The sequence below is a fragment of the Aplidium turbinatum genome, chromosome 5, assembly GCF_918807975.1.
Source record: "Aplidium turbinatum chromosome 5, kaAplTurb1.1, whole genome shotgun sequence".
Classification (NCBI taxonomy): domain Eukaryota; kingdom Metazoa; phylum Chordata; class Ascidiacea; order Aplousobranchia; family Polyclinidae; genus Aplidium; species Aplidium turbinatum.
This window is the reverse complement of record NC_137476.1, coordinates 22516201-22538623: the sequence shown is the minus strand read 5'-3', so window position 1 is coordinate 22538623 and position 22423 is coordinate 22516201. Positions and strand designations below refer to the sequence as shown.

The 22423-nt window shown below is 37.9% G+C and overlaps 2 protein-coding genes across 3 annotated transcripts; one reads left to right on the top strand and one right to left on the bottom strand.

Moving 5' to 3' along the window:
- Positions 1-12442, top strand: LOC145770441 (uncharacterized). Of its 2 annotated transcripts, none has more exons than XM_082582090.1 (7): positions 1-57; positions 6076-6574; positions 7182-7347; positions 7789-8023; positions 9380-9498; positions 10222-10417; positions 11498-12442. In XM_082582090.1, exons 2-7 carry the CDS (start codon positions 6093-6095, stop codon positions 11764-11766), a joined length of 1467 nt encoding a protein of 488 aa, XP_082438216.1. In that variant the 5' UTR covers positions 1-57; positions 6076-6092; the 3' UTR covers positions 11767-12442. The 2 variants fall into 2 exon arrangements, with proteins under 2 accessions (XP_082438216.1, XP_082438217.1); XM_082582091.1 differs by lacking the exon at positions 1-57 and adding an exon at positions 2240-2261.
- Positions 12443-14889: 2447 nt separating this feature from the next.
- LOC145771036 (uncharacterized) lies at positions 14890-20530 on the bottom strand. Its single transcript, XM_082582778.1, has 2 exons — positions 18610-20530; positions 14890-18497 (listed from the first exon to the last, which is right to left on the bottom strand). The coding sequence occupies exons 1-2, from the start codon at positions 20528-20530 to the stop codon at positions 14890-14892; spliced, it is 5529 nt and encodes a 1842-aa protein (XP_082438904.1).
- Positions 20531-22423: the final 1893 nt, after the last annotated feature.

Below are 22423 nucleotides of genomic sequence, written 5' to 3'. Positions count from 1 at the left end.
AGCTGCGAGTGGGATTTAACCTCTGGCTAGAAATTAAGCACAAAATAATTTAACCAGGTATGTCAAAGTAAATAGTAATTTAAAGTTTGCTTTAAATATTTCTAGTATACAGTAATTCTAACAATGTAGCAAATCTTGAAATAATAAGCCTGTATCATATATTCTACTTGTTTCATTTGATCAGTAGGCTAGCCTACATGATTTTTATGTTTTAAATGAGTTTTATTTTTGACTATACTTTGTTCTTTAAAAATAAATGATGTAAGATACTATGGCTATGCAATAATATTATACACTTATACATGCAAGTCGTATTTAAGTTTTACGCTGAACAGTTCCCTTTGCAGTCATCAGTTCTAAAAAGCTTAAAATCACATTTAGCTAATTAAAGTCCTCATAACTAGGGACAAATGAAGATATTGTTTTAGATATTACTTTAAAACTTAGATACTACTTTAGATTGATAAAACTTAGATTGATACTTAGATATTACTTTAAAACAAAACAAACTCGTAAGGTTAGGGAATGTGCAAATATTACGTAACTCTTTCGAGGGGGAGGGGGGGTTTATGCAAAGCGTTAAATTTGGAAAAAAATCATTACATAATATTTGAACGTTCCCTTAAACAAGCAGAATAACCCCACTACATTAATCAAATTAGGAAAAAAATGAAAGATAGTAAAGGTATGGAGGTGAAAAGAATTTGAAAATTTGGAAGAAAATGCAAACCTTTACCTAATTTTGACAGAAATATAGCAACGTCTCTTGGTGAAAAGACAAGTTCTTGCAACAAAAATTAATTTGTTTAGCTAGTCAAAGATTTCTAGTTCACAGAACAATCAGTATATGTTGTCAGCTGCCTAGCGAGTGGGGAGAACGTCTGCATGATGTTCGAAAGGACGTGGGTTCGACACCGCTCCAGAGCACGCGACTGTGTCTCAGCAAAGACACTTATTGGCAAGCCAAAATAAGGGAAGCAGCGAACTCGATGACTATACAGGGTTCGATCTTAATGCCAGTCCACTAGCCAATGGCTAGTGAAAATTTGCGCAGACTAGTAGAAATGTTGCAGTACTAGTCCGATTGGCTAGTGAAAATATTCACCGGCGAAGAAGAGCTTGTTGTCACTGTGTAATTGTGTAATATTAATACGTCCCCAAGCTTGAACATTTTTACAAACAATATTTATTTGACTTTTATTTCGTTTTTTCCCTCTTCTTTGGATTGCTACCTTGTCGTAGTTGAAGAGCTCGTGTGCCTCCGTGACCTAAAGAGTTATGCTGACCCAACAAGCCAGACAGGTCTGACGGTAGAGGCTTAACCAAACGCAATCCATCCAATAGTTCACTTCTTTTGACAGTGAACGAATATTATGCATTGTACCACCTTGGCGAGTGGCGTGTCATCTCGTACTACAGATGCACACAATGTAATATTACAACATAAATAAATACTAAGCACACACCGCATGCCACATTTATTTTTTTTGTTTTAAAATTGTATTGTTTGCGTCTCTAGTACGAGAAGGTGTTTTTGTGCGTATTGTTGCTCTTTTGTGCGTACTGAAATCTGAAAGCTTTTACTGTATAGTTAGTTTCAGTTAAGCCAAAACACTTATCTTAATGCATCATCAGACAAGTGAAAACTCAGTAAACTGGTCGGACTAGTGAAAAATTGTGCGGGCTAGTGAAAACGAGGAGCAACTAGTCCGGTGGGCAAGTGAAAAAAAAAGTTAAGATTGACCCCTGCTATATGTTACTTCGCTGCTTCCTGCATCTGTTGTATCGCATCTGTGATCGCAGTGTACTGTACGTTATCGCAATGGGCGCAAATAAAAACATGATTATTATTATTTTTGTATGAAGTTGGTCTAAAAGTGTAGGCTATCCGCGTCGATAGCTCAATTGGTTAGCGCATGGCTACTGAAACAAAGAAGCTTCAAGATCAAACAGCACTGGTTCAACTCTCGAGATGTGTACTTGAGCAACACACGTTGACTGCAACTTGAGCAACACAAGACTGCTCTTCATTCAATGGCATCTAATGGATGGAATAATTCCCCGGCAACAAGACTTCAACTATCGGAAACTCCACTCAGTCAATCTCAGTGACTGAGCTTGCGTCAGTGATTCAAAGCATCTACAAGTATCAGTCCGAAGATACAAGCAACCCAGAAAAACCTTTCCAGACAGAGCACATAAAGGCATCTCATTGTCATGCTTAAGCAGGCAGTGACTGGATTGTACAGTATTTGGAGCAGGTGCAGTACAGTAGCCTACAGTATTCATATTATATGCCTTATTTCAATCTAACAACATTGTTGTGGAGTGTATATTCTTTGGTAAATCTACTTAATAGCTCTTCTGGATGAAAAAGTTGAAATAGTCAGAAGGATTGGAGAAGTGTTTCGATCTACCTGTACCAAAAAAAAAAACAGTCAAAAAATTCCCGAAAATGTTGGTGTGGCCGTACTACTATCCAGCTGATATAGATTGTAGAAGAATCACTGCCTAAAGAGATGATGCATTTTTTACACTGCTATAACAGCACCAATTTCACAGTGAATGCAGCACAGAAGTTCAAACGTATGACTGATCAGTCAATAATTGCATGCAGTCAAATGAGTTCATGCATGCATTTCCTAATGTATTCATAGTGTTAAAAATGTATCTTTGTTTGTTGATTATCAAAAGCTTAATCGAGCGCTCATTTTCATTTCTCAAACAAGTAAAAAAATCAACTGTGTTTATCTACAGACCCGAAAAAGTTACAATCCTTAACTATGCATTGCACTGAAAACAAACTTAAGGAAAAATATGCACTGGTGGTTCTAGTAATAGCTTTGCTTTGACCAAAACCAAAAAACAAGTTATTTAAATATGTGTAGGTTAATAATTAAATACTTGGGTGTAACTTTTGCTATTTCATTTCAATTGTGGTAGGTACAATAAATGGAATAAATTAAAGGTCTCTAACTACCATAAAGACCCAGGTCTATTAAAAGCTAAATCTCGCCCTAATAATTATGACAATCATAATAATGATCAAACATTAACATGCGGTACCTTATACCTTACCGTCATCACAAATGCAGTACAACAGACCAGTTGAAGTAGTAGAGAGACATGTATGTAGTATATATTCATTGTGTCAGCTGCTCTCATTATTTCAGCATGCCATTAATTGTCTTGCAAAGACACAGTTGCATGCTTCAAAGCATTGTTGAAGCAATGTCTGATTAATCAGTATTTTTTTATTAAAAATGCATGGAGAATCAACAGAGCCCTATTTATGGCATACGGTACGCATTTCGCTTTACAACTGTAGAGCATCATTAGTGCCTTGTTCAAATAGAATCATCAAACATTAGTTCTTTAAAATAAAGTAAACAATAATATCACACCAACTCAGAAAAATCAATTTATTAAAATATAGAGCTTTTGTCTCACAAGTGTGGCTTCTTCAGTATAATCTGCAACAATAATAAAGAATGCAATACTATTAAGATGATTATAAAATTTAATGAAAGTGTTAAAAGATTTCAAAGTAGGGAATATAGCATAAAAAAATAATGGAAAAGATCAAATATTATACATAACTATAAGACTGTCATCATCAGTCGTTATCTCCGCCTGCGGCAGATTGCGCATCAACATGGCTTATTTGCTTCCAAGAGTGGAGATTTTGAGCCAACTCGCCCAGTGTCGTCAAGTTTAGTCCGGTCCATGATTGAATGTTGTCTTGCCATCGTTTTGGTTGTCTGCCACGTTTTCTTTTTCCTTCTACTTTGCCTTCTGTGCAAACTTTGCTGATTCCGAATTGTGATCTTTTAGTGTAGCCGAACAGTTTTAAAACTTTTGATTTTATTATTGCTGCAATTGGATGTAGTTTTGTCATAGTTAGAAGATCTTCTATTTTCGTGTGATCAAGTAACCTTTTGTTGGTCATGCTTCTCATGATGTGATTTTGGAAGGTAGTGAGTTTTTTCATTGTTGATGATGTCCAATTTACGCATTCTAGACCGTACAGCACGACTGGTAAAACGAAGGTGTTGAAGATTTTTGCTTTCAGTTCGATTGGGAGTCTATTGGATGTTAGAATCTTTTTGTTCTTTTCAAATGCTGCCCAGCCTAAGCCAATTCGGTGTTGCACTGCAGTCTTTCCATCCTTGGTCGCGAATAGTCGGTGGCCAAGATCGGAATGGCCCGTTTCGGTGAGTCCCATTCGGTGAGTCCGATCCCTTAACGGGGGATTTTTTCAATTTTTTTTTTTAAATTATTGGGTACCGTAGCCTAATTATCATTGCCGTTTTAGGGTTAGGGGTCAGGGTTAGAGGTTAGGAACTCACCGAATCGGACTCACCGAATAGTAGCAGACCCGGCCAAGATATATGAATTCTGGTACTTGTTCTATTTGTTTTCCATAGAGAGTGAGATTGAGTGTGTTGTTAGTTGTGTCGGTTGTTATACATTTGGTTTTGGACACATTTATTTGGAGGCCGAATTTAGCAGCATTTTTTGACAGAGCATCTAGGTATTCCTGCATTTTCAGTTTAGAATTATTCAAAATGGCCATATCGTCTGCGTAGCGTAAGTTGGATACTACATGACCGCCGATGGTGAATCCAGTTGTACACTCATTTTCTGTTTCTGAGATTATTGCAGCAGCTACGATGCAAAATAGGATAGAAGACAAAACATCTCCTTGCTTAACACCTTTTATAATATCGATTCGTCTGGTTGTTCCGATGTTTGTTTTGATTAGTGCTTTTGAGTCGTCATACGTTGCTTGCAAGAGGTTGATGTATTTTTTGTTGATGGAAGTTTTATCCAGAAGTTGCCAAAGGTAGGGTAATTTAACACTGTCAAACGCTTTTTTGAAGTCAATGAAGGTGATATGAACGGGATTGTTGAATTCAATAGACTTTTCTATGACTATAAGACTGTAGGCCAATAGATAAGATAATAAGATGATTATAAACATGTAAAAAAGCATTTCTATTAAAATTGCAATTAAAGAGAACTTTTAACTATAAAACTAGTTTCTACGTATAGGAAAATTTGATGAAAATTTTGGAACGAAGTTTTGTTTTGGAATTAGTTTTTTAACTTACATTAGTTCTTTAGTTCATTAACAACAACAGTTCTGATTAGGCCTAATCAATCATAAAGACGATTTCACCTTTGATCAAACAGTCAACCATTTGATTAAGAAGCAATGTACTACACAGTGACGTTGCTTTTATTTCAGAAATAATTTTTGTTCTGTTAAACTTGTTTGCAGAGCCTAAAGAAAAACAAGCATAAGTTGCAACAATTTTTTTTAGTTTTAATGAAATATTCTTTCATTCCGTATAAGTTATTAAATTATGCTTTATGGTATAACAAAAACTGTTTTGATCAAGTAACGTTTTTCTTGATCACTAAAAACTTCTAATGCAAATACAGCAGGTTTTTGACAAACTAAATATTAAAAAGACATTTTCTGAAGAAATTCATTGATTTAAATCTTGATGTATCTTTCTCTGCACAGTTTTTTTTTTTATGTTGCCCTGTGTTATTCCACTGCTAATGTATTATGTAAAGTACTGGTATTGTGCTATATGTGTTGATGTTTTTAATTTTGGGTCTTTTGTTTAAATGTTTGTGTTGGTGACCTTTTGGTCTTTTGCTGCCATCCTTGTTGCGCGAATTATTTGTGTTTACTGTGGTTTTGTATATTGTTGTTTTTTTCTTTCTTTTTTGCTAACAAAACAAAATAAATTGAACTGAACTTTATGATTGCCATGATGGTGATGACACTAATGTGTGTGTGATAAGCCATGATAGTGAAATGTATAGCTTGTAGCTACTTTAAGTATATTGTAAAATAATACAAGGTACCAGGAAGACATATAAACAAAAATAAACATACTAATGATTCTTTTTTAGTTTAGCTAACCAAAAATAAGTTATCCTGCTGTTAGCCTAATCATTCAATTTCGTGAAAGATTGTCTTTTTCTGAAATAACTTTCAAAATAGTAGCCTACTGTCAATGCGATGCATGCCGCCTAATCATTGTGTATATATTTCAGAGGAAAACAACTCTACCATGGCAGGCACAAGGTTAATTCCAGCTCAACTTTCTGGACAAGATTTTCTCTCTGCATCTCATTGCTCGATTTCTCACGATGAACGTTTTACTCCTCATTCTTTCAAAAGCATTACTCAGAGAGATTACTTACCTCCTCAGGCAGGACTTAAACAACACTCAACTCTTCCTCCAATTCCATCAAATTTTATGCATAAAGACAAACAAAAGATTAACCTGAATGTGTCAGAAACGGCTGAAACTTACTTTGAAAAACGGTCTACTCTTGATGATCCAAGAGACAAGTATTCTTCGCTGTACAAAACGAACTTTAAGATGAATTCTGATTCTAGAATTTCAACGTATCACACTACTCAAGATGCGCATTTCAAACCTAAACCTGCTGCCAAAGCAGTTGCATCAGATTTTGGAAAGTACTGGACAAGAAGTTCTTTGCCCCAAGGAGATAAAGATAAAGCCAATGAAACTGTTTCAAACTACAAGTGAGCCTCTCTTTGTTTACACTATAAATGAAACAAATACAAGATTGAACGAACTTCTAGAATAATTCTTCTGTGTTAAGTGACTGATTATAACGTTATTTGTGAAAATAGAAAAGTTTGGTCAAGTTGATCAAACTTTTCATTTTTCAATATGTCAAAAGCGCCCACTCAACTGCAAATACACACATATGCCTCTCACCCACTTATACGGTATGGGGACAATGCTGAATTCCAGCTACGATCAAGGTGAAAAGTGGTTAAGCTTCCCACTCAAGATCAAGCGATGCTAGTTCAGCTCTTGGTGTGTGCACTTGAGCAACACAATTCAGGATTGCTCTCCATTCAGTGGCACCGAGTGGACTAGCTCACAAACAATGGCACTTCAACAACTATGGAAACTTTACTCTGCCAATCTCAGTAACTGGCTCTGGTCAGTGGTTCAAAAGTCTCTACAATTCTGCGAAACTGTCAGGAATAACCTATCAAAGGCTTTTTCATTCCGAGGATAGAGATTCAAAACCAAATCAAACATCTCCGGATATGAACACTTTCTATGTCCATGATGAACATACAATTGATCGACGTATGCACAACATTGTGTTTTCAGGAGAAGCTTCACAGGTCACGATGTTACAGCAATAGCTGAAGAGCAATCTCCATCGGGGAAACGGACGACGAATACGATTACAGGAGATAAGCAACAAAGGTTTGAAACTACTCATGAATCAACTTTTCTTGGCTCTTCATTGAAGCCACCAACTCCTATGCCTAAGGTAAATGACAGAAAGTGTCTTTTTGGAAAACAATAAGCCAACAGTAGCAACACTTATGGTCATTTTTCTTAATCTTTAGCGTCCTTCCAATATTGTAAAAAGCCACCATGTAAAATGTTCATAATTTTTCGTTTATGCAAATCTTTTCTTAATGTCACACAGATCAAGAAAATATTCAAAAAAGAAAAAAAATTTATGGGCTCCTGTCTGAAATAATTGCTAATCTAACGATGGAAAAATACATCAAGCCATAGCTATTGTTGGTACATACGTAGTACGTATGACTCTGGCAGAAAATGGTTGTTTGATTATTACAAAAAGTAGTGTTGAAGTTCAAGACCAGGAAGTATTTTATATATATACCTGCAAAACAGCTTATTTCTGTAAAAACATGCGTTTTGTTTAAAGTTAAATTTTGACAAATACGTGTTTTCCTTTCAGCACACGCTTTCTTCGATTCCCGAAGGAGACAAGAAAAAGGTGACGGAAAAAACAACGACAATGAGACACTCGTACCTAGCAAATGAAGGAAACCATCGTCCCCAGCACAGCACAGACGCTCACACCAAGCTTTTTGCTACAAATTTTAATTTGACCGACCGCCATGGTATCCTTGACAAGTATAGAAGCACCCAAATGGACTCTCATCCACTACTGGCGATAAGTAGTGACCAAAGTACGTAGTACAGTAATACCCACGTCTGCAGACGTTGAATTAGTGTAAAAAACGATTGATTTACCGTCTGGGTAATTTTAATGTATGTTTAACAACGGGATTTTTGGTAACAAACCCGGGTTTTATGGGCAAAAATAGTTTTATCACATGAAAATAACCGAACAAAAATTTTTTTGCGGATTTTGTTTATTGGTCTAAGAATAAGTTGACCATTATATGCAATAGCCTATGCATTCATGTGAAAAATCATGCTCTTAGGCTATGAGTTGCTGATTGCTAAGTCTGCTAAATATAACAAGAATTTACTTAGCTTTTTTTATTCTACCAGTAGTTGCAACAAAACTAATGCTAGAAAAAAACAAAACAATTACGATAAACACCCAAACTTTGCAAAATTTTTGATTACTTGTTGAATATAACACTTTTAAAAGTTTTGAGAAAAAGCTTTGTTCCATCACAGGTGTTGCTATAAGTTTATTTCTTGAACAGCTTTGAAGTTTTCTAAATTGGAGCAGAACTCCTCATCTGGCAACACCAGTTTTGTATGTCTAGCCACGCCCTTTTAGAAAACCCAGCCCACCCAGGGTAGCTACCCGGGTAACCGGAAAAAGGTGTACAGGAGTCAGAGTTTTGGAGTATTTAGAAGCCGGATTCGGAGTGGAGCCGAAGTCTAAATTCTTGGCAAATACAGGAGTTGGATTGGAGCCAGAGTCCGATTATTTTCCAGTTATTACTTTGAGTGTAGGCTACAAATATTTACACTGTGCAGTTGTTAGTTTTGTTTACCTGTAGGTTACTTCTATGGTTTTATTTTTTTTAAACAGAAATCTTTTCATTTAAAAATATGCTTTTATTTTCATGACAGGGGATAGAGAAAATATAAGTGTTATATAGTATGTAGTAGGCTATAAAAAAGTTTGGATTGTGATTTATGTTTTAGGCTACGTTTAGAGTCAGGTTGAGGTTTGGAGTCAATAGTTTCAAAATATTTGGAGCAGGAGTCGGAGTGGAGCAGGGGTCTAAAAAACCTGACTCTGTACACCTCTGGTAACCGAATAGCTACGCACTACAACCCTGGTTGCTTTCTTAAGTGCTTTACAAAGCAGACAGTGTCAGTGCAGCCATGCGGTGCATTAGCCTACCACCCATTCTTCAATGGTGATTACTAATAGCAATAAGCAGCAATAAAATATAGCGCCATATTCTTAATGTTTTCGGTATGAGCTAACAATGCATCGAACTCGTATCTACCGACTTCGAAGCTGGCAACCTGTTCACTAAACCACGGAGCCTACACTTTAATGTGAAATCTATTTATAAAAATCATCCGCTTGCATTTGTATGAAAATGTTTCAGACTCAAAAGTTAAAACAAGCAAAGATCGCAACGCGAGCGACCTCCCTCAAGGAGATCTTGACTCGTACCGATCGCGGATGAGGATCAACACAACCGTTGCCCGATCTCATCACATACCGGTAGAACTTGCATGCTGCGTAGCTACTTGGTTGTTTGTACAAAGCGCATATGTTATGTTAAATTAGTTACCAAGTGGATAGACTAGATGAAACTGATCGAGTCCTGAATTGTTGTGTAGGCTATCTCTCTTACAATACGTAGCCTATATCTATCTTCTAATCTCTCTTCATATATGACGTGCATTTCACAAAATGTTGTACGATAAGTTAAGTATGTTAAGTTCATTCAAAGCAGATTCAAGTTCATTGCAAAAAATGTATTTTAACGAAGATTAGAAAATTTACAAATAGTTTCAAGAAATCATTCCGGCTCCGAAGTGCTTTCTTAAGTCTTGCAATTCGCCCTGTATCTGTTTTCAAAATAAAAAATTCTACAAATGTTCTACTAAAATTCTACAAAATTCTAAAAAATACAAAAATAAAATTTCTACAAATGTTGAATCGGTGTAAAAAGCTCGCTGTTTTGCTAGTTAAGTTACAACCTGTAAAACTTGTTCAAGAACAGTGCAGCCAAAATTATTTTGGACATTTAAAAAAAGAAATCTTTTAATTTTTGTCATTGTAACTGCTTTACCTGAAGTGGTTAAGCAGAGTGCTAATAACATGAGAAATGTCACCTTACTGGATAAGTTCGGTCAATGATGTCATTAATCTTTGTGAAACGTTTCAAAAACATCCGAAGGCGATACGAACTTCTACCATGTTGCACATTTCCTTGTTCAGTATGACGCTCAAAAAAGCATGGCACCCAGAGTTAGTGGATCTGATAAACGTACAGCCAGTGACGTAACGTTTGGAGACAAAGAACAAGAAGCTGCATTCTACCACACAACTTGCAATGCAACGTACAAGGTGACCAATGTTCCGTACATCAAGGCAGCGTCCCACCCTGAAAGTGTTATCCCACTGAATTACTACGGTAAGCAAAACAACAGCTGGCCGGCTTCGTTAAAGTCAAAGGCACTAAGGCACTATTTGCATTATAAATCAGTATCGGGTAGGCTTGTACAGACTGCACAATATGACGCTGGTGTATGAATTCATACACCAGCATCATATTGTGCAGTCGGTACAGGCTACTACTAACAGTGAGTATAGCATAGATTTTATCTGCTAGCATAAGGTCATCCATTCGGGCGTACCCGGATACCAACAATCCAGTCCTTTCAAAAATTTCTGTCCCTCACCAAATTTGCTATAAATGTTTAGTTTTCTGCACTCCAGTGTCCTCTTCTAATTGGTGAAAAAAGGTTCTAATTGTTGTTTGCTATAAAAGAATATTCATATTTGCTTGTTGAGTTCTGAAGCAATAACATCATCATCCAAACTCTGCTTTGTCCCCACTAGTACTGGTGGTTCTTTCTTTATTTGTAGCTATTGTCTTTACCCCTATTCTCCATTTCATTTTTTGCATCGCATCTTCACTCCGACTTTATCTTTCTCATTCATTCTGCACTTTATTTTCCATCTTTTTGGTCGTACCCGTTTCTTCTCATCTACCTTTGAAGCACAAGCTGTGATCTTCGAATGAATTGATAGGCATAGTTAATTGCAACTGTTTGTGCGTGTTAAAAATTAGATCGAAAATTGCGTGAGTTGTGACACTGACTCAACTACTAGAAAAATTGTAGACTTTATCTATCAAAAATAGTTGGGGTTGATAATAGCCATAAAGCGGTTAGGAACAAAAAAGAAACCAGCACAAGTAAAACAAATTAAAATACATTATTGTGCAGCACAGTGTACGCAATAAATTTGAAGCACGTTGAAAAATAACACAGCATGGTAAAACACTTGAAGCAGTTACATTGTTGAATGACCTCATGCGGACTTTATCAACGGTGTCACGATTTATTGTAGCTACGTTCAGCTTATCCCTGGTCTCCAATATGTGGCAATTTGTAGGCCTACTTATGTTAAAACCAATTAAAAATGAAATAATTTAATCATTGAGGAACGGTGGTTTATAAGTTTAATGTTGAAAAGCTGCTTTTAACAGGTAATTTGAAAAACAATTCCACAACAGTCAGTGACTTTCAACTGCCTGATACCAAGGGGAGTCGCATTCGTTTAGACTTGGGGGATGTGCGTGCCACCCACTTCGACCAACCTTTTGGAAAAGAAAGGGAATTCACCACTAACAACGATATTCACTTCACTCCAAAGAAGATAGACAAGCACTTGGTTGACTATGGACGCCTTCATCGCACCTCCCTACCAATGGGGACACTAGGAAAATATATCAAGGGCTGCCACAGTGGTTGGTAGTTCCAGATGATTTTATTTTGAAATTTCTTTCGATTGTGTTGATGTAGCCAGGTGATGCGTTTATTAAATCGTGAAGATGCACTCAGTGTTAGTTGGAAGTTTATGCAAACGTAGCTATGTACGTAGATATTTTATATATTACTGTGAGCTGTTTTTTAAACCCATGTTTTGTTAATTTGTGACCTTTTTACTTAAAGGGCGTTTTCACGCGCGAAGATCACGCATGGTTTGCTATACAAACCTGAATTGATGTTTTTGTACTGCTCGCGATTGGCAAGCATGATTTTTGTTACTTTTCACAATTGATTTGAGCATACTATGCATGTTTAAAGCACTTAACCATCTGCACTACCTAGTTTTAAAAAAAGCACCACCAGCCTATGCTTGTTATCTCACTGATGTTGTCTGTAGCCATTGCCGTGTTGTAGCCTAAAGTCATGAGCCATTATTTGTGCTGCACTGCTGTTTAAAAAATTTCCACTTCAGTATTAACGTGTTAGTTTTATTGTACTGTACAAAGAATGTGATACGCTACACACTGTAACATTGTAGTGACAAAACATTTTGTTAGTTTGTGTTTTTTTCTATACGATGACAAAGTTTTGCCTATATCTTCCCGAGATGTTTGTGTGACTTTCCAGACAACTTTGTCGCAGCAAACAATAAAAATACTTCAAATACATAACATTAGTGATTAGGCCTATATGCATCTTGTAATCGCATGAAAAACGAAGCTAGCCCTACCTACTTGAATGCGTTAGGCTATAGGCTAGGCTTATAGTTGTGCGAAGGATCCCTGGTATAAGGTAAACACTAAACAATATCAAAAATGGAAAAAAAAATACCGTAACTGGAAAAGTTAAACAATAGGTGTGTTTACATTACAATAGCCTACCGGTAGCCATGGCTGGGAATTAAATGTTTTTTCCGATATCTATCAGTCTATTAAAGGCTTGTCAGTGCATATTACGAGTTACAACTTTTGCTCTCGGATGATACAAGATTTGGCTGAGGTAATCTTCAAACTTGGAAAACCTCTTCCCTGTTAGCTTATTCCTGGCAGTTTTACATACTTACAGAGTCGACAAACCACAGACGCTGCCCGGGTTAACCAACATTAGTAAAAAAGCAACCAGGTTTGGTAACTACAAATATTTTATTATTAGAGCTTTCGCCGCCGTAAAGGCGGCTTCATCAGTACTCTTATCAAATAGAAACCAACGTTATCAGAGTAAAAAAAAATCCGCTTGTTGAAGTGTTATTGCCTGTGAATTAAGCAATGTAGAAAAAATCTGGGTTTATTCTTTCGATTGCTCAGTTGGTTACGCGCCCGAAGAAACCGCAAGATCAAGCAGCACTGGTTCAGTCTCCAGGTACGCGCTTAAACAAAGCATTTTAAGCACTGGTTGTCGTTCAGCGGCACCTAGTCCATGTAGGCCTACGCTTAAGGATGGATTCTTCTGGAGCTTAACCAACTAAGCTATCGAGAGAAGTATGAAAGAATAAACCCATGTTTATCCTACATTGCATAAAATTGAAATACAATAAAACTTACGCAAAAAATCGTCTTTTTGTAGGTAATGCAAGCTTTGGCGAAAACGTTTCTCCAACCTAACAAACGTGATTAAAAATTTAGTCTGGACATTTAATTCCCATCACTTCTTTGATTCTATTGATGAAAATTGTCTCTCAATTCTTTTTTTTAGTTGGTTAAGCTAATAGGCATTTCAATCTATCCAACAATTGACTGTCTCTTCATGATGATTGATTAACAGCTCCCTTCATAGCCTCCTACTCTTTGTGTTTCAACTACTTTCATATTGGTTACTCTGTCCAGGGGCGCCGGAACGGTTTTTGACTGGGGGGGCAGGATTATGAAAAAAGGGCACTTTTATTGCTGAAAGGCCAATTTTTTTTCAGTTTTAAGATAAGATATAGCAATAATGCTCATCCATCAGCTCATCATCGAGTAATGGTACAAGTGTCCGGTATAAAAAGAACAATGGCACGGAAGAGCATCGTGCTATGTTATGATGTAGGGACGGTACATTACGGGACGCGCAATTCCGTTGTTCCTTCAACATTAGAAGGGTCAATTGCCAATTTGACATTTTTTTACGCTTTACTGCAGGCTTGCTTTCAACTAAAAACCTTAAATTACTTTAAAACCAACTTAACTCTTCTTATATAACCCATAAAAAGTAAAATATTTTGTAAATTAGAAAAAAACGTAACCCTTCTAGTGTTGCGGATAAGCCAAAAGCGTATGAAGTTTCGCATCCCTAGTTATGATGATGTAGGCTCGTGAATATTATTTTGAGGCAGAAATGAAACATTATAGCAGGCCTCGAAATTCACGGCGAACATGTACGCCGTCACAGCATGTGATGTCCGCGGGAAGTAGCCTACCATCTAGATCGGTCATATTTGTGCACCGAGAAATAACACAGGAACTAGCGATACAAATTGTCATTGCATAGTGTAACGTCCGCTTTGTCTATTTGATTGCTACGTTACAGTGACGTATTTTGTTTGTCGTTGACCTTTGCTCTATTGAACTGCCTGGTCAGTTTCTTCTGTCTAGATTGCTTCCAACAACACGACACATGAATTTGAATTGGTTTTCACGTGTTCTTTTAATGTGCGTTTTTAGACAATCTTTTAAACACAGGTAACTTTGAGATTTCTTAATTTGCGACCGTCCAGAGAAAAGCAATTTTGTAGAATGAAACAAATCGATTTACAGTACAATTTACGAATTCCCTTTCTCAAGGATTGACAATTATTGAAAAACGAATAGGTCATAATGGTTGTATAATTCAATGAAAACTGACGTTGTATCGTCGACTAATAAGTTACTGATTTAACGAAAACAGACCACAGGTGCCAAACGCATATGCGAAAGAGGCCAAACAATATAAAAGAGAAACAAAAACAGGTGGCTTTTTTAGTACAGTGGTCGGCAAAAGAGAAAAAATCCAAATATTAACAAACGAGTCACAAATGAACGCAGAGGGCTTAACTTAAGAAAATTGGCAGTAACATTCCCTCCCCTTTAAGGCCTCGTACATTTGTTCAAATACACAGGTATAAACAACATGAGAAAACAAAATCAGCACAAATTTACATTGGTTTTGCAGGAACGATCAAGCATAACTTTTGAATTGGTCTGACAATCAAGGACTGTTTAGTTTGAACGCTAACGCTACGGACAATGCCATTTTTGTCGGGAAACGTTTGAATTACGCGACCCATGAGCCAATTGTTTCGGGGTGTGTTATCTGCGATTAAAACTATGTCCCCCACAGTCAGATTAGGAGATTTTTTGGTCCACCTTTGTTTTTGCTGGAGCAAAGGTAAGTACTCTTTTACCCACCGTGTCCAAAAGACGTCGGCCATGTATTGGACTTGTCTCCAGCGTTTTCGAGAGTAAAGCTCTTTTTTGTTTGTGAATGAGCCTGGAGGAAGGTTTATTTGCTGTTTTAGAAGAAGCAAATGGTTCGGTGTGAGAGCCTCCATGTCATTAGGATCGTCTGACGATTTTGTAAGTGGACGACTGTTAATAATGTTTTCTACTTCACACATGAAGGTAGTCAGCGTTTCATCTGTTAAAGTTTGGCCTTTACAGATAGCTGATAAGATTTTCCTAATGGATCTGATTTGTCTTTCCCACACACCTCCATGATGGGATGCACTTGGAGAGTTAAAGATCCACTTGATGCTTTTCTGTGTTAAAGCATCTTCGATTTGACTGTTGTTCCATGATTTGATGGCTTCTCTCATTTCTCGTTCACCACCAACAAAGTTTGAACCATTGTCAGATCTAATTTCTTCTACTTGCCCTCTTCTTGCGATGAATCGTCGTAGAGCGAGTATAAAAGATGAAGTGTCAAGAGAGTTTGCGATTTCAATGTGTACGGCTCTTATTACAAGGCAAGTAAAAATGACACCGTATCTTTTATGTTCTGTTCTACCCTTTTTAATAATAAATGGGCCAAAATAGTCTACACCAACATAGGTGAATGGAGGTTTGTCTGGTGTCAATCTGTTTTTAGGAAGATCAGCCATTTTTTGTGTGCTGAGTTTTCCGCTTCTTTTGCGGCAATCAACACATTTGGATAAAACCTTGCGGACTGCTGAATTGGCTTTTATAATCCATAGATTTTCGCGCAGGGCAGACAGGACGTGTTCCCTGCCACTGTGACCAAGTGTGTCGTGCATTTCTTGAATGATGAGAGGAACTATTTGGGAGCGATTTGGAAGGATAATTTGATGTTTTGCATCGTGTTTGAGAGGTGCAGCTTTGATGCGGCCACCAATTCTTAGTAAATTGTTTTCTAAGAAAGGGTCGAATTTTATTAAGCTACTGCAGTTGTTTAATGGCTTTTGTGCTTTCAGTTGGCTGATTTCGTTGGCAAAGTGTTTTGACTGAACAAAGGTAAAAATAAAGTCTTGTGCCTTTGTGAGCTCATCTGGAGACAAGCAAAGATTGTGTGCTGGGGCATTTTGTTTATTTGCAAGGTTAGTCAGTCTTAAAGTCAGAAATTTATGCTTACAACGGAAAAGCCAAGCAACGATTCTTTTCAGCTTGTACCAAGAAGAATACTTACCCAAAAGATCTTCCAGAAAGTGGGATTCGCTTTGGGTTGCAAAACACGTTTGCTTTGGTTGTTTAATTTCTGGGTCATTGTCCACGACTTCGAGAAATTTTGGTTGCTTAGGCCATTGAGATTGTGGTTTCCATAGAAATTCAGGGCCGTTTTTCCATTGATTGCATTGAAGAAAGTTTGGAATTGAGAGACCCCTTGAAGCATGATCAGCAGGATTACATTTAGTGGGAACGTATCTCCATTGGGAAATTGTTGAAGCATCTTTAATCTGTTGAACTCGATTTGAGACGAAGGTATGAAACGCTTTGTTTGAGTTGTTGAGATAGCGCAAGACAGTTGTGCTGTCGGTCCAAAAAATTGACTCTTTATTAAGATAAGATGCCTTTAACTCTCTTTGTAGTATTTTTTCAGAGCTAATTGAGATTGTAGCAGCTGATAACTCCAATCGAGGAATCGTCATTGCCTTCATTGGTGCAAGTCGAGTTTTTCCCAATAATAAGCAACAGTGAATACTGTTTGTTGTGTCGACTAGCCTGAGGTAAGAAGCAGCCCCATAGGCTTCTTCCGATGCATCTGAGAAATGGTGAACTTGGGCGTCTTCGACAGCACCAAAATTTAAAGGCTTATAACACCTTGGAACGTTAAATGATTCGAGCATTGGCTGAAGTTCTAGCCATTTTGTCCATGTGGTTAACTCTGGTTGTGGAATAGGCTCATCCCAATCTAATTTCAGTTTACAGAGCTTTTGAGAAAGCACCTTCAGTGGTTGTACAACAGCAGCACCAAGACCAAGGGGGTCGTATATAGAATTGATTACTGAAAGAATGCCTCGACGTGAAGCTGGTTTAACCTTTTTCTTTATTTTGAACCGTATGGTATCGTTTTCCACGTTCCAATAAAGTCCAAGAGCTCTTTCAGCAGGTAGGTCATCTCGAGAGAGATCCATATCCATAATTGACTTGCAGCGCTCTGACTTTGGAATTGATTGGATCACTTCTCGGTCATTGCTTATCCATTTTAAAATGCGAAAGCCTCCCTTGGCCAGTAGCTCACGAAGTTCCCTTACCAATTTAACTGCTTCTGAAACATTTGCTGTTGAAGCCAAGCAATCGTCTACGTAGAAAGACTCTTTTACTGTATCTACAGTAATTGCACTGAAAAGAGATGAGTTGTCCTCAGCTGTGCGTTTTAAAGCAAAGTTTGCACAACTTGGGGAGCAGACAGTGCCAAATATATACACGTTCATTCGGTATTCTTGTAGGGGCGCTTCTAGATTCCCATCTTTCCACCATAAGAATCGGAATTGATCACGGTCTTGTTGAGGAACCTTTACTTGGTGAAACATAGACTGTATGTCTCCTTGAATAGCAATTGTTTCACGGCGGAAACGAAGAAGAACGCCGACCAGGTTATTTGTGATGTCTGGGCCTTGTAATAGAGTATCATTGAGACAGATACCTTTGTATTTGGCAGAGCAATCAAATACTACTCTGAGTTTCTCAGGTTTTTCTGGATGATATACACCATGATGTGGAATATACCAAGTTTTTCCATGTATTCCAGGGACATCGCTAACGTTTTCGGCGTATTGATTCATGATCATGTCATCAACAGACCTTTTATAGTCCATGTAGAAATTAGCGTCCCTTTCAAACTTTCGTTTCAAGCAATTAATTCTTTGGAGAGCTTGAGATTTGTTAAAGGGTAATTTTAGGTCCGGATTTCGAACGGGCAAGTCGATTTGGTAGTGCGAGTCTTCCAAAAGTTTGATACTAGAGTTAACAGATTTCATGAATTGAGCTTGTTGAACAGATAATTCGGGTTTACAGTTAACAATTGAGTCAACAGCGTCAAAGCACATGTCGCACATTGGATGGGTAGAAGTTTTGGTAAAGAAATTTTTAGTTTTGCTTTGATCCTGTTTGTTGTTAGGACAATTCACTAGCCAACCAACGGCCGTTTTGATGGCATAATAGCCACCTTTTGCTTGTATTACTTCTTGCGGTTGGAGAACGTACGGATTGTCATTGCCGATAAGAAGTCCTACCTCTGCGTCAACATCGGGAATCGAGATGTTTGCAAATTCTGGAAAGTGTTTAGTGTCTTCTAGGGTAGGAATATCTGTATTTGAAACAGGAATTTGAAAAGTGGAGTAAAGAGAGCTTAAGAGAAATGTATTTGTTTTCGTCAAAATCTGACATTTCGACATTTGTGACCACCTTTACCTTGTTACGTTTGCCAGTGTTGTTTAGCGTGATGGTACAAATATTAGTTTCTTGACAGTCGGCAATTTGCAACTTTTCTATCAAATCATTTGTTATGAAAGATGTTGTACTTCCACTGTCCAAAAACGCTTGTGTAGTGATAGTTTGATTACTTCCTTGCAGGCGAACCTTTACTGGGATTATGGGAAGCAGACTGCGAGAATTTGTTCGTGTGTTGACAAACCCATTGCGTATTGCTTGTGTAGGTTGATTGATATTAATTTTTTGAGTTGTGTCTTTAGGTGTGATATTTGTGGTGATTTGTGTTGCATCTGGGGGATGCAAGAGAGTAGTGTGGCGTTCAGTGCATCCTAGTTTTATGCAAGGGTCCTTCCTTTTACATTGATATGCCCAGTGACCAGCATTTAAACAGCACTTGCAGAGTTTGTTGTCGATTACAAATTTAAGCCTTTGGTCAATATTCATCATTCGAAATTGTTTGCATTGATTGAGAAAATGTTTATCTCTGCACAGATGGCATGTCCTTTCATGGTTCGACGATTTTATTTGCGTTGCAAAGGTTACGCTGCTCCTACGTTTGGAGTTGGAATCATCGAATTGTTTTTTAGTAGATTTTAGAATATTGCATGCCAAGTTGGTCGTTTCTCTCGTTTTGCGCGAGACGTATCGTGAGAGATCTGAAAGGCTTATTTCTTGATTTCTTTCATGCAAAATTACGTCAACTTCGCGTAACCAGCCAGAATACCAGCCACTTGGCAAGCGTCTTATTATTTTTGTTATGGTATCCATGTTGTCCATTTTCTGTAAGTAATTCATGCCAGACAAAGTACATATGCAGGAAGTTAGTTCCGAAGAGAACTTGATTAGAGAATCCTTGTTAGAATTTTGAAGAGATGGGCCGTTTATGACGGAATCAACACATGCGCGAGCTATTTGAAATTTTTGACCGAAGGTTTGTTGTAGCAAAGCTCTTGCTTTTGTGTAACCTTCGTGGGGAAGCATGTATTGACACCCTTTTACCAAAGTGTGCGCAGAGCCTTTGGTGTATTGCAACAGATAAAAAAGTTTACGTTTAGGCTCTGTGAAATTACAATCAATTAACGTATCAAATGCGTCTATAAAACCACAGTATTCAGCAGAATTTCCATCAAAGATTGGGGGTTCTACAGACAACAGTGGGGACGGGTTGATAGTAATATTTGGAATTTGTTTCGAGTTTACTGATTGATTATTGTTTATTTGATTTAGTACAGGGGTCTGGGCATACGACGTACTCGGCTCATGTCTCACAAACGATTTATTTGTTACTGTTTGTGAAGGATTAATTTTGTTTGAAACGACAATAGATTCGTGAATGTTAGACCTGGCTTCTACGCCACTCAACGTTAATTGGGATAACATAGGATACACAGAATTATTGTTTACATTAGTTGCTAAATTCGATTGAAATTGTCCGTTTATATCAACATTGTCTTTAGACATTTTATAGCGCTCACCAGCATCTTCTTCCGATTCTTCCGAAAGTTGGGCAATTGTCTCTTGGAGCTCTGCCTTTAGTTTAGCTTCCTGGACTTGTTGCAGGAATTTTCTTTCTTGTTCTTCACGTAGCTGACTTTGTTTTAGGACCATTGTTTCAAATTCTGCCCTTGCTTTCGCTTGCTCTTGTTCCAACTCGCAGATCCTTTTTTGTGATTCCAATCGAGCTAATATTACCGCCTTCTTAATTTTAGCGCTCATTGTAGAGGAGCGGCTTTTGCTGGAAACTTTGCTGGTGCTGTCGCTTGGGTGCAGACTGCCATTTTCTGCTTGGTAGAGCATTTTTGATTGTGATCTTGTTGTCACCTTTGATGTTTGGGGTTCTGGATTTGTTGATTCTTCGGCATTTGATTTATCTGCCACGTCTGTCGCCTTTACAGAATTTGTTGCCATTTTCTTGGCATTCAACTTCGCTCACTGTCAACAACGACGATTTTCTTGATTGAAATGTCTAAAAACTGAATGTAACGTCCGCTTTGTCTATTTGATTGCTACGTTACAGTGACGTATTTTGTTTGTCGTTGACCTTTGCTCTATTGAACTGCCTGGTCAGTTTCTTCTGTCTAGATTGCTTCCAACAACACGACACATGAATTTGAATTGGTTTTCACGTGTTCTTTTAATGTGCGTTTTTAGACAATCTTTTAAACACAGGTAACTTTGAGATTTCTTAATTTGCGACCGTCCAGAGAAAAGCAATTTTGTAGAATGAAACAAATCGATTTACAGTACAATTTACGAATTCCCTTTCTCAAGGATTGACAATTATTGAAAAACGAATAGGTCATAATGGTTGTATAATTCAATGAAAACTGACGTTGTATCGTCGACTAATAAGTTACTGATTTAACGAAAACAGACCACAGGTGCCAAACGCATATGCGAAAGAGGCCAAACAATATAAAAGAGAAACAAAAACAGGTGGCTTTTTTAGTACAGTGGTCGGCAAAAGAGAAAAAATCCAAATATTAACAAACGAGTCACAAATGAACGCAGAGGGCTTAACTTAAGAAAATTGGCAGTAACACATAGCACGAACAATTGTTGCGAGAATATAATTTCCCGCGCATTCTAGCGCGCATCTAGAAAATGTGAATGCTGTATCCCTTAGCTTCCATTCAAGAAGGAAAACTTTCGATTTTTACGTTGCTTCAACGATTGATGACATTGAATCAACGTAATAAAGATGAATTTTTCTTTAAGAATTGATGGGAATACTTTTACTTCTACACTAACCACGCACAAATTAGTTCAAGTTTTACGTCACAATGTCGGGCTTTGATCTCCAAGTCGTATTGATGGCAAGGTTGGTTACAAAATTAGATTATACGAGTAGGCTATATTACAGCAAGATGCAGCAAAAATTGTTAAGTTTTGGTATTACAGTAAGATAGAAAACGCCCAGGGAAAATTCACTTTGCCTCACATGACACGCAAAAATAAACCTAAAGAAAATAGCCTAATGAAACTTTGCACAGTAGAAAATAGTGGCGTTAGTGTAGAAGTTTTCCGACTCGTGCCCAGAGCATTGTGACGCAAGAAGCCACACGACCTCGTTTCGGTGAAAGTTAATCGGTTATGCGTCGTAAGCAGTTACACGGCGCTTTGACTCTTCAAGCGTACGTCGTTGGTCTGATGAAGGCCTTTCAGAGTGACTTCGATGAAATTTGAAAAGCCTTCTTTTTTTGTTTGTCGTACCCAGGCTTGCACCCAGTGGTTGAAGATTTAGATTCAGTGGACGGGAAGGCAAGGAAGCCAATCTTCGTGTCCACCTTCAGGCATGCCTTTAAGTGTCCTACCAGAAACACAGCCGCATGATCTTGAGCGGTGTCGAACCGGCGCCCTTTCGATTGCCGTTCCAGAGCCCTCACCACTGGGCTATGCAACCGACAGCCTTCTAAACCGCAGCTATAATTCTCGAATGGCGAAGAACTATCAAGATAAAGTGATTAAGCATGACGATCGACGTTAAAACTGGTGTGTCCGCCGTGAGACTTAATTTATCCGCCGAGATGCTGCTCAGACCGGACACGTTTGTCCGCCGTCAACAAAAATGAATTTTGAGGCCTGTTGTAGTTAAGCTAATAGTTGAAATTGTTATATCGTATTGCAAAATGTGCAGTAGCTTACATGCCCTTGAAAGGGCACCATTGCCCCCCCATCCACAGAAAAATTGAGGGCAGGAGGGGCATTCGCCCCCCCGCTTCCGGCGCCCCTGATCTCTGTCGGCGTTTAAATTGGCTATCCGAAGAAACCGCAACCTTAAATACGACCGCTTTTTCAATT